General features: G+C 43.0%; 1 protein-coding gene across 1 annotated transcript; it reads left to right on the forward strand.

Annotated features, from left to right (window-relative positions):
• The first annotated feature begins 542 nt into the window (after window positions 1–542).
• DEFB123 (defensin beta 123) lies at window positions 543–7,553 on the forward strand. The gene is made up of 2 exons (XM_028118503.1): window positions 543–600; window positions 7,408–7,553. The coding sequence occupies exons 1-2, from the start codon at window positions 543–545 to the stop codon at window positions 7,551–7,553; spliced, it is 204 nt and encodes a 67-aa protein (XP_027974304.1).
• The last annotated feature ends 5,487 nt before the right edge of the window (window positions 7,554–13,040 follow it).

Raw genomic sequence — 13,040 nt, forward strand, 5'->3', positions numbered from 1 at the left:
CGCACGGCGCGGATGGCACTCGGATGGCGGAGGGCACTGCCAGGCTGGTGCTGGGAACTTCGTCTCTCACCACCATTCTCCCGGTTTCCCTCCAGTCACACCATGGGTCTCACTTTCGGCCCCAGCGTAAGCCTCTGGGCGGACTTCCTCTGCCTGGGACGCCAGGTGGGCTCACCTGCAGGGGCCGTCACCTCGGGGAAGTCTCGCCCGCCCCTCTGCGTTCCCCCGTGCGTGGCGCCCCCTGGCGGTCCCTCGGTGCAGGCGGTTTAGAGCGGGTGGAAGGACCTTGGACTCGGTTGCCTGCCCCACCCTCCCGCCCCCGGCTGACCAAATGACCGCAGGAGGCGTGCCAGCTCGGAGCGTGTGGCTGCAGACCCTGGGCTCCGGGAGCGCGGGGGCCGAAGCCGTGAGCGGCTGAGGGCACGTGCGGGTGACATCGGTCCGGCTGAACAAAGGGACCTCCAGCCAGAGAGGCCGGAGCCTGCCCCATTCGTTTTGCCGTCGCCTCGGACTTGCAGCCTCACCTTGGGCCACTTCCAGCCATGAAGCTCCTTTTGCTGACTCTGGCTGCACTCCTGCTCTTGTCCCAGCTCACTCCAGGTAACGGGGACCTCTTCGGGGAGGGGCAGGGCGAGGAGACCCAGGCCTGGTCCCGGAACCCCCAGGCCTGGGAGGATGGGCTGCCCTTTTGGAAACACCGAGAGAAGGCGCCCTCGCCCGCAGCAGGTGCCAGATCTTAGGTACCAACCACGACATCCAGAGCTTCTGGCTCAGCGACCCCGTCCATCTCGGCTCTCTCAGGGAGCAGCTGCAGGTGCCCGTGCACGTGAGAAGGAACGGAAGGCGTGCGCAGGAGAAGAAGGAAGAGGGCAACCGTGGGCCTTTTACAAAATAGTCCCCAGAATGTTCGAGGCTTTGTAAAGATCACAACCACCTTAACCAGAGAGAAAAACTCACATACTCTGTCCCTCTGTGCCAGAGACCCTGTGTTGGAGGCTAGGGCCACAGAGATAAATGACAATGGCCCTGGGGGAGACAATGAACGGCATTTACAACCCAGGGTGACATGAGCTGTGACAGAGGGGGTCTAAGGATCTGAGGTGCACATGGGAGGGACCAGCCCAGTCTGAGGGCCAGGAGAGTCCTCCTGATGGGATACCGAGTCCTGAAAAGTATGTTGAGATTGGAAGGGGAAGGAGAAGAGAAGGAAGTAGGAAGGGTGTCCCAGGCAGAAATCAGCTTATGTAAAGAAAGGTCCAGCTGTGGGAGAGAATGTGGCACCTTCAGAAAACTGGCACACCATTGAGTGGGTTAGGGGCATGGTGTGGGGGAAAATGAGGAAGCATTCAAGGTCCAGGTCTTGATGGGCCTTCACTACCAGGTGAGGGAGCCATGGGAAGGCTAACCATGGTCAGACTTGCCCATCCCACCACCCCCGGCCTCGCTATCTGCCCACGTCAAAGGCTTCTGCCCACATCAAGGCTTTCACCTAACATTTCCAAAGGGGCAGAATGTGTAATTTCCTCAACCAAGCTGACCTCCGCCCTCGTATCTGCCTGTGGCAAATGCCTGACCCACCACTCACCACAGGGTAGAGACGCAAGCATCAGAATCCGGGTCAGAATGCCCCACCATTTGCTAACTCCGTGACCTCCTCAGTTTCAATTTCCTCTTCTCAACCTGCTACAACAATAACGTTTTTGTAATAGTATCAGATTGAGGGAAGACACAGAGCACACTGAAATGCATCTTCTTTATTTTATATGATTTTCACTGGTTCCTGGAAATTTATTATACTAAAATAATAAAGACACTCATCATCTACTATTAGGTTACTCAGTGGGACAGTTTATATAAGACAGAATAAATGCTTGGTGATTTTCCTGTATGTGTGAATCCACCCGATAATTTTTTTTTCTATCATCCCCCAAATGTGACAAAATAGTTTTTAATATATTTGATGAATTTTCACTCATTGCAATCTTTATTCTTGCTGAAATTCAAATTGCCCCATCTTTGGCTTGTGGTAGCCTTTTTTTTTTTTAAGATTTTATTTAGGGCGCCTGGGTGGCTCAGTTGGTTGGGCGACTGCCTTCAGCTCAGGTCATGATCCTGGAGTCCTGGCATCGAGTCCCACATCGGGGCTCCCTGCTCAGCGGGGGGTCCGCTTCTCCCTCTGACCCTCCTCCCTCTCGTGCTCTCCATCTCTCATTCTCTCTCTCTCAAATAAATAAATAAAATCTTTAAAAAAAATAAAGATTTTATTTATTTGACAGAGAGAGACACAGCGAGAGAGGGAACACAAGCAGGGGGAGTGGGAGAGGGAGAAGCAGGCTTCCCGCGGAGCCGGGAGCCCGATGCGGGGCTCGATCCCAGGACCCTGGGATCATGACCTGAGCCGAACGCCTGGGTGGCTCAGTCGTTAAGTGGTAGCCTTATTTTTACGTATATCCCTGCTAGTTTGTGATAGTTTCCTTGTGATAAAGTCCAGTTTATAGGCACCACGAGAGACACACTTGCAGTCCGACGGAGTTAGACATATTAACTTGGCACAGCAAAGGAAAATACACACCAAAGGAACTGTGGGCAAAAGAAGGAACAAATAAGGTTTCTATAGGATTAAGGAGAGGGAGAGAGTTTAGGTAAAATGTAAATGAAGTTATGTGTTTTGTTTTCTTTCAAGTTTTTATTTAAACTGTAGTTAGCTTATAGTGTAATATTGGTTTCGGGAGTAGAATTTAGTGATTCATCACTTACATACAACACCCAGCGCTCATCACAAGCGCCCTCCTGAATGCCCATCAACCAGTTAGCCCATCCCCCCCAAACTCCCATCCAGCAACTCTCAGTTTGTTCTCTATAGTTAAAAGTCTATAATGTTTTGCTTCCCTCTCTCTTTTTTTCCTTCCTCTATGTTCATCTGTTTTGTTTCCTAAGTTCCATATATAATCATATGGTATCTGTCTTTCTCTGTGAAGTAGTGTTTGATAGACTTCATGTATAAATGGATTAACATCAGGCCGAGGCTCAGAAATGGATTCAAGGTTCCATTTCCATGGAAAGTACAAAATTAAGAGAGATGTGGAATTTCGTATCCCAAAACCCCTTCTCTGACACTCTGCCCTTGGCTCTGAAATCAAGGACACTTTTCTGTATTGAAAGACTGGCTCCTCAGAAAAGAATGTAATGTTCCAGTCCTGCCCATATGATTTCAAATACAAAATTTCAGAAAGATGTGACTTCAGACTTTGTCCTTTTGTTAAGTGACAAAAGCAGTTTCACGGGTTCATAAGTGGTTATCTGGTGTGACGAGATAGTCTAGGCTCATCTTGTACAGTTCCTGCCCCAGATCTTGAATTCCCCATTTCCTCAAGAAGCTCTGATTTTTTTCTTTAAGTAGGAAAATGGTATTTCAGAACCGTGATCTAGATGCTAGAGATATTCAATCCTATTAAATTAGTCCTTCATTCCACATCTTTTCAGTAGACAGAGCTAGGTAGGAAAATCAACCCATTGAATACATATAAACTACCTCATTAATTATTATTAATACTTCCTATTTAAAGTGATCCTGATTAGGCACGATAGGGCACACTTAATGAGAAAAAGCATCACTAACAAAAATGTGCACCCAGGACCAGAGTCCTGTTGGGAATATCCAGGAAAAGCCACCAGAAGCAAACTCACGGGTCCCAGAGGTCAGACTATATTGTTCACTCAACAAATGCTTTGGTTGCTTACATGGATGTATACACACCCACACACACACACACACACACGCACGCACCAGAAAGGTTTCTGAGAAATGTGAATGTGGCAAGCATTACCAACAATTCCACATGTGGCTCCCTCACATGACAAAATGATGTCTAATGCAAGTTGATGATGGACAGTGGTTTTCTGGAACTCCTAGAATTGTCAAAAGACTACGGTAGTATTTTTAGTGACATTGTCAGCAGCTCGGATGACTTCACGAATGAGCACATGGAAAACTCAGGCACTGCACTGAACTTCTCTACCCTCCAGACCGTTTCTCTAGAAATTGCCATAGCATAAAACCTAACCCCAGTGCTAGTAAGCCCATCTAGCTTACCAAGTTTTTCAGCTCCTTCACGCAATTCTTTTCATCACCATGTGAGAACCAGATGTTTTGCAAAGGAGTGTATTTATCCCCAACCACTGATTTCCTGACGTGAAAAGGCAACAAATTGTTCCAGCTTAATCCAGTTGCACAGCAAGAAAAAGAAAAAGAGCTGGGCAAGCTATCATGGCCCTTTACAATTCACGGGGCGGGGGGAACGGTGAACATTGGACCCACAAACAAACTGTGAGTCACTTAGGCTCTTCAGGGCCTTCTGTCAGTTTAGCAAGTTTTAATTTTAACTTATGGTGAGTTCTTTCTATTTTTTTCTGAGGGTTGAGAATGATAAGGACATATGATTTTTGGCAAAACTGCCATTCCTTAATTAAAGTCCCAGTAAAAATAGCACCTCGGTCACTAGAAAGTTAGATAGGCGTTCCCAAATAGGAAAGACAAACCACAATTGTTTTTAGTCACAGGAAACACTGTTGCTTTCTGGCAAGGAAAAGCATCTAGTCCTTCACAGAAAAGGCAGATGGTAGTGAGTACAAATCCTTGAGATTTAGGGAGCTGTATAGAGTCCCCGAGACAGTGGTTCCTTTTCGCGTCCCTCTTTTACTGTTTTTCCAACGGTTATTAAGCTGGCAGGTGGCACATATACTGGAGCTACACTCACTGATCAGTTAAAACTTCTCCACCAGTGTTGTCTTGGAACAGTTTATAAGTTTTCAGGGCACCTGACTGGCTCAGTCAGTGGAGCATGTGATTCTTCGTGGGGTTGTGAGTTCAAGCCCCACGTTAGGTGTAGAGATTACTTAAAAATAAAATCTTAAAAAAAAAGAAGAGTTTATAGGTTTTCTTTACTGTGATGGGTCAAATTTTCCACCAAGCTCCATTTTAGACAGTCCAGAAACACCAGTTAGCCATCTTAGTGTCTCCATAACACATCAGATTTCTCTCAGTATATTTTTTCAGAACCTAGTTCTTGTGATGGCAGTTTGCTCAAGGTCCAAAAGAAGTTTTAAAAGATAATTAGAAAAAAACTCCTGGCACATATATATGTGTGTATATATATAAATATATGTATATCTATGTGTATATATATATGTATTTAACACGTGTTCATATGTATATGAACACGTGTTAAAGATTTTATTTAACTCATAATGAGAGAACAAGGCAGATTTTATAACTGGATCAAAGCATAAACAGAAAGTGGCTTTTCTCCCCCCATGGTGCAGGGGAGGAGAGAGAGAGTCAAATGAACCTCTCTGCAACAGAATATACTTGCAAATATAGAGAAATAATTATTTTTGCCCTACTATTATTTATCAACAGCTCATAGAGTTGTAAAATAGCTCCCACATAATCAAAATCAGATAACCCTGAAGACTGTGATCTACCAAGACCAAGGACTATTGACACTATTGGTGATTATTGACCTTTTGACACTATTGATGTTTGGGGCCAGATAATTCTTTGTTGTGGCTGCGCTATGCATTGTAGGATATTTAGTGGAATCCTTGGCCTCTACTGACTAATTGCCAAGAGTACCTCTCACCTGTTGCAGCAACTAAAACTGTCCTCACACATTTCATTGCCAAACATCCCCTCAGGAGCGAAATCACCCCAGTTGAGGACCCCTGCTCCAGACGATGCGAGTTTTCCACTGAAGCACACATTTCCCCCGAGAGTCTCCCCTGTATTGGTCTAAAGATCATCTCAAAGAAAGCTTACTCCCGATCACAAAATACACCTGGTCAAAACCTACAGCCAAAAAAAGGAAATAATAAAGATTACAAATTAATGAAACTTGCAATGAACTTAAGAATGAATGAAACAGAGAATAGGCAGGGCTGGAAACTGCCCAAAGAAAATGGTTGAACAACATAACTAGAGGTCCCAGGCTTCATTCAGCTGCCAGAGCCCCTGAAGACTCGAGTCAGAGCAGGCTTGGGGCTTTTACAGAACAAAGAGAAGGGTACAGGTCCTTGTTTGGCTCAAGCAGAGGATTTCATCTTTAACTGCTGCAAAACTTGTGGTTGGAATAGCAACTGTCCCGGATTTGTGTGCCTCTAGGTTGAGGTCATAGGTGCCATCCCACCCCCAAAACTGTCAGACCACTTCTTTCGGGAGCTGTGTTTGTAAGCCTTGCAATTTGTTGATTGGTCAAGATTCCAGAACAGGAAAGGCATCAACAACAACATGGATGGGTTGTTGTCAGGGGCTCCAGGGGAGGGGAAAATGGGGGTTACTGTTTGATGAGTGTAAGAGTTTCAGTCTTATGAGATGAAAAGGGTTATGGGGGTGGCTGGGGATGATGGCTATACACGATGTAAATGTATTTAACACCACCAAACTGTGCACTTAAAAATGGTTAAGATGGTAAATTTTATGTTATGTGTACTTAACTACAATTAATGAAAAAAACCTAAGTACAGCCACCTCGTAATGATAGGACCTTGGCAAAAAAAAAAAAAAAAAGGTAAAATTATGAAGAAAGTGATGGAATGTTAGCCAAAAACAAAAACAAAAAATAGCCAGTATGGATGAACATTGAAAACAAGCTAAGTGAAAGAAGCTAGACACAGAAAGCCACATATTATATAATTCCATTGGCATAAAATATCCACAGTAGGCAAATCTATAGAGAGAAGGGCCGATTGGTGATTGCCCAGGGCTGGGGAGAGGGGTACAGGGTTTCTCTCTGGGATGATTAGAAAGTTCTGGAACTAGATGATGGTGATGGTTGCACAACACCATGAATGTACTTAACGCCCCTGAACCATGCACTTTAAAATGCTTGATGGGTGCCTGGCTGGCTGGCTTAGTCGGAGGAGCATGCTATCTTGGTCTCAGGGTCATGGGTTTGAGCCCCACTTTGGGTGTGGAGATTACAGAAATAGATAGATAGGGGTGCCTGGGTGGCTCAGTTGTTAAGCGTCTGCCTTCGGCTCAGGTCATGATCCCAGGGTCCTGGGATCGAGCCCCGCATTGGGCTCCCTGATCTGCGGGAGGCCTGCTTCTCCCTCTCCCACTCTCCCTGTGTCTCTCTTTGTCAAATAAATAAATAAAATCTTAAAAAAAAAAAAGAAATAGATAAATAAATAAATAAATAAGCAAGCAAGCTTTAAAAAAAAATAAAATGCTTGAACTAGTAAGTTTTATGTTCTTTGTATTTTACCACAATTTTTAAAAAGGGAAGGAGAGAAAAAGGAGGGCAACGGTCAAAGGCAAGGGAAACCAAGGACCCTCTATCACACCTGCTTTAATACCACCTCTCAGGGCTGACATTGTCTCCATTTTTCTTTTTGTGTGTGTGTCAGGCGGCACCCAAAAATGCTGGAATCTTCACGGCAGATGCCGTCAGAAATGCTCCAGGAGAGAAAGGGTCTATGTTTACTGCACCAATAATAAACTGTGCTGCGTGAAGCCCAAGTTCCAGCCAAAAGAAAAGCTATGGCCATTTTAAGTTCTTTGAAGCCTGAAGCCATGAAAATGCAGACGGAGCCGCCATGAGTCTGACCCCAGTGGATTCCTAAATTCTATCAATAAACACATGTGGCTGATCTCTGTGTTCGCCTCTTAGTCTACCCCAGCAAGTTCTCAGGAAATCCCCTTTGAGGTGAAGTCAAAATATTTTCATAATAATAATAAGACAGTATTTGCCTTCCTCAGTCTCACCATCTCACAAGTGTGCAGTGGAATCTTCTGGAATCTATGTGACATATGATGATACCATTTTTCCATCAGCTAATGAAAAGTGTGTTTATGTATCCTTATGTTTCTAGAATTTTTTAAGATAGCAGGCTTAAAGTATGAGGGTGTTCATTTTCAGACATTAACTCAGGTTGTTCTCAGTAATTCTATTGTGCTCTTACTAGCCATCTTTAGTTACATCATTAATCTCTGTAACCTCATGCTCATCTAATAATAAATCGTTACTTTGAAGGGGCACCTGGGTAGCTCAGTCGGTTAAGCATCTGCCTTCGGCTCAGGTCATGATCCCAGGGTCCTGGGATCTAGCCCCTCATCGGGTTCCCTGCTCCACGGGGAGTCTGCTTCTCCCTCTCCCTCTGCTGCTCCCTCTGCTTGTGCTCTCTCTCTCTCAAATAAATAAATAAAAATATTTTTAAAAATCATTACTTTGAAATTCCAAAATGTTCCTTTGTACCTGTGTGCAAACCCAAGGAGAGCGAAGAACACTTTATTACCTTGGTTTGCAGAGGCTATACACTCCCTGAGTGAAAACAACACTTACTCTACACTCCGCAGGTCTTTCAAATACAATTTCTAGCACACAATTGAAAAATATTAAAAGACCTTCACAAAGGAAGGAAAATAAGATCCATAACCAAGAATAAAAATCATGGGTGCCTGGGTGGCTCAGTTGGCTAAGCGACTGCCTTCGGCTCAGGTCATGATCCTGGGGTCCCGGGATCGAGTTCCGCATCGGGCTCCCTGCTCAGCAGGGAGTCTGCTTCTCCCTCTGACCCTCCCCCATCTCATGCTCTCTTTTTTTCTCATTCTCTCTCTCAAATAAATAAATAAATAAATAATTTTTTTAAAAAGTCAATAGCAGCAAATCCAAACATGGCACAGGTGTTGGATTTCACAAACAACTTTAAAATAACTATTATAGGGACACCTGGGTGGCTCAGTCATTAAGCGTCTGCCTTCGGCTCAGGTCATGATCCCAGGGTCCTGGGATCGAGCCCTGCATCGGGCTCCCTGCTCAGGGGGAAGCCTGCTTCTCCCTCTCCCATTCCACCTGCTTGTGTTCCCTCTCTCACTGTCTCTCTCTGTCAAATAAATAAATAAAAATCTTAAAAAAAATAAAATAACGATTATAAATATGTTACAGAAATTAGAGGGAAAGATTGAAAGGATGAATAATTTAAACCAATATACAGAAAAATACTCTATCAGTTTTCTATTGCTACATGACAAATCACTCCAAAACTTAGTGGATTAAAATAACAACTATTCATTAATTCTCAGATTTCTGTGTGTGAATTGAGTGGTTCTTCTGATATTCTCACCTGGGGTCACACATATGACTGCATCTCTGTCCATGTGACCCTTCCGTTTCAAGGAAGTTAAAGCTAGGTCTAAGAGGGTAAGCCCCAGTATGCATCATTTTCAAACTTCTGTTATCATGCTTTCTTAAATCCCATTGGCCAAAGCAACATTTGCTTTTTAATTTAAATTTTAGTTAGTTAACATACAGCGCAATATTGGTTTCAGGAGTAGAATTTAGAGATTCATCACTAATATATAATACCCAGTGCTCATCACAAGTGCCCTCCTTAATGCTCAACCTCATTTAGCTCATTCCCCCCACCGCCCACCTCACCTCCATCAATCTTCAGTTTGTTCTCTATCGTTAAGAGTCTCTATGGTTTGTTTCCCTCTCTCCTTTTTTTCCTTTCCCATTCCCATATGTTCTCTGTTTTCTTTTTAAATTCCACATTTGAGTGGGATCATATAGTAATTGTCTTTCTCTGACTGACTTGTTTCACTTAGCATAATACACCCTAGCTCCATCCATGTCATTGCAAATAGCAAGTTTTCTTTCTTTTTTTTTTTGATGGCCGAGTAAATTCCATTATATATATATATACCACACCTTTATCCATTCATCAGTCGATTGGCCAAAGCAATATGACCCGCAGTCAGTATGAAAAAGGACTACACGAAGGCATGAATACTGGAGACATGATTCATAGGGATCATCAATGTATCGGTCTACCACAAATGGAATCTCTTAAGAATAAATTTGACACTCTAAATTGAAAAATACAAAATCTAAAGTTAGGAATTTATTGGATGGGCTTAACAGCAGACTAGGCTGAGTGGAAGAAAGAATCAGGAAACTCAAAGACAAATCAATAGGAAATAAAATCAAAGCACAGGGAGAAAAAGTATGCAGAACAAACAGAACAGAGAATAAGAGAGTTATGGGACAGTTTCACATGTTCTAACATATATCTAATTAGGAGTCTTAGAAGGAGAAAAGAGAGGAAACGGGGAAGAAGAAATATTTTTTAAAGTATTGGCTGAAAACTTTCCAAAATTGTTGAAAGACATCAATTCACAGACTCAAGAAGCTTAATGAACTCCCTGCAGAATAGACATGAAGAAAATCAAGTTTAAGCATAGCATAGTCAAACTGCTAACAAACAAAAGAAAACACACTTCCCAATACCTGTGAATATTTCAAACAAAATACGTTCAATAATTTTATGGAGAAAATTAGAAGCCCTTATTGAAAGACAATATAGAAAGCCTAAATTTATAGAGACATACCATGTTTATGAATTAGAAGACTCAATGTCTTAAAGACATCAATTCTACACGAAGTGTTTCCCAGATTCAATGATATTCCAGTCAAAATCTTAACCAAACCTTTTCCAAAACTTGATCAAAATTGTGCACTTATTAACAAATGTTTTATTAGGGGTATAGACATAGATGATGAAATGAGCAGTAAAGCACATATTGAGGGTAATGGTCAACTCTAAGTATAGGAATTGGAAGGGGTAATGCTAATACTCTATTATTTTATCTGGAGGGTAGGCATGGAGATATTTGTTGTCTTATCATTTTTACACTTTTATATATTTTTAAATATTCTTTTGACTTCTCAATCTATAATAAAAATCAAGTTTTTCAAAAAGAGATAAAATCCATGAACATTAAGTGTCTCAAAATCTTTAAGCCCAGAAAAAAAGGAAAAGATAAATCAATCATGAAGACCTAGAGAAGAATATATGTGAAAATTACATGGTGGGAACATAAAACAGTGCAACCACTTTGAAAACACTAGACAGTTTCTCAAAAAGTGTAATGTACCATATGATCCAACCATTCACATCTAGGTGTTTACCCAGGAGAAACAAAAGCATATGCCCACACAAAGACTCATAATATAATTGCTCACAGCAGCTTTATTTGTAAAAGCCCAAAACTGGAAACACTCTAAACATCCATCGACAGGTGAACTGACAAACAAGTTGCGGTATATCCATACAATGGGCTCTTACTCAGTAATAAAAAGCAATGAAGTACTGATACATGCTACAACGTGGGCGATTCTTCCAATAATTATGCTGAATGAAAGAAAACAGACAAACCATGAGATATTCTTGGTCCAAAAATGTCTGTGTCATCTGACCTCCGTGCATCCTCCAATTTTGACACATGGCATTTTGGGTCCCTAGTTATTAGAGTCAACTCAGAAACAGCATTGCCTTTCCCAAATATAGAATCACCCTGGTCACGGGGCGGAGCAAGATGGCGGAGGAGTAGGAGACCTAGATTTCGTCTGGTCTCAGGAATTCAGCTGAATAGGGATCAAACCATTCTGAACACCTACGAACTCAACAGGAGATCAAAGAGGAGAGTAGCAACAACTCTCTGAACAGAGAAGCGACCACTTACTGGAAGATCTGTACTTCTGAAGCGAATGACGCAACATATTTTAAGAAAAAAGAAAAAGAAGAAGATAGCAGGAGAGGAAGAATGAAGGGGAGTAAGTCAGAGGGGGAGACGAACCAGAAGAGATGATGGACTCTGAAAAACAAACTCAGGGTTCTAGAGGGGAGGAGGGTGGGGGGATGGGTTCACCTGGTGATGGGTATTGAGGAGGGCACATTCTGCGTGGAGCACTGGGTGTTATGAACAAACAATGAATCATGGAACAGTACACCAAAACAAATTATGTAATATATGGTGATTAACATAACAATAAAAAATTTAAAAAAAAAAAAAGAATCACCCTGGTCAATGGCCACAGGTGCCCTGGCCCAAAGAAAGATTTTCAGTATGTGCTTGTGGTGTTGTTACAGAGTCCTTCCTCAAAGGGACCCAACCCCCACTTCAGGCAAGGGCTTTTGGGTCTATGAATTTAAATGAGAAGACATGGTTCTCCACAGAGGCATCTCAACAAAGGGTTCCCCCCCCCAGGGCAGGAAGTTATCTGTTTTTGTCAGCTGCTGAATCCTCAGTAGTTAGAATAATGCCTGGCACCCCTAGTAGGTAGTCAATAACTGTTAGTTCAATTAATGGAAAACAGAAAAAGTAGAGTGTTGATGCTGGTGAAGTGAAGGTGGGCATCCTGAGCTGAGTATGGTTGAGATGGCAGTGGAAATCATGAGGCACACCCGATCAGGGAATCCTGAGCCTCAACCAGATGCTCACTGGACTGTGGGTTCAAATTAGGGAAAAATGGAGAAAAATTAATGAACATGCACATAATGCTGGAAATATATCATTGAAAACCGTATCTAAATTGTTGTAAAACTAAGGATTTTTTTTACCATGTCTTAGAGCTACTGAACCATAATTCCCATAAAACATAGATCCATTTGTTCATTTAGTCATATAACAAGTACTTTTTTTTAAGATTTTGTTTATTTATTTGACAGAAAAGGAGAGAGCACAGCAGGAGGAGTGGCAGGCAGAGGGAGAGGGAGAAGCAGGCTCGTTGAGCAGGGAGCCGGATGCGGGGCTCTATCCCAGGACCCCGGGATCATGATCTGAGCCGAGGGCAGACGCTTAACGACTGAGCCACCCAGGCGCCCCAACAAGTAGTTATTTTTTTTTAAAGATTTTATCTATTTATTTGACAGAGAGAGACACAGCGAGGGAGGGAGCCCAAGCGGGGGAGTGGGAGAGGAAGAAACAGGCTTCCCGCGGAGCGGGGAGCCCGATGCGGGGCTCAATCCCAGGACCCCGGGATCACGACCCGAGCCAAAGGCAGACGCTTAACAACTGAGCCACCCAGGCGCCCATCAACAAGTACTTATTGATACCTGTTATTTGCCAGATGCCAGGTTAGTCTCTAGCTATAATGTAGTAAGTAAAACAAATACGCACTTTGTCATCGTGGAGCCTACAACCTGTGAAGGAAAAGGCATTAAAGAAATAAATTCATAATTACATATGGTAGCAAGGG

The sequence above is a fragment of the Eumetopias jubatus genome, unplaced genomic scaffold (genome assembly GCF_037043125.1).
Source record: "Eumetopias jubatus isolate StellerSeaLion01/CBP00866 unplaced genomic scaffold, mEumJub1_p1.0 scaffold_9, whole genome shotgun sequence".
In the NCBI taxonomy this organism is placed as follows: Eukaryota; Metazoa; Chordata; class Mammalia; order Carnivora; family Otariidae; genus Eumetopias; species Eumetopias jubatus.

What these genes read in the sequence shown, in the direction of transcription:
- DEFB123 (XM_028118503.1), top strand. Translation starts at nt 543, where the DNA reads ATGAAGCTCCTTTTGCTGACTCTGGCTGCACTCCTGCTCTTGTCCCAG. An exon ending in CTTGTCCCAGCTCACTCCAG is followed by an intron (nt 601 to 7,407) that starts GTAACGGGGACC and finishes TGTGTGTGTCAG; the next exon opens with GCGGCACCCAAAAATGCTGG.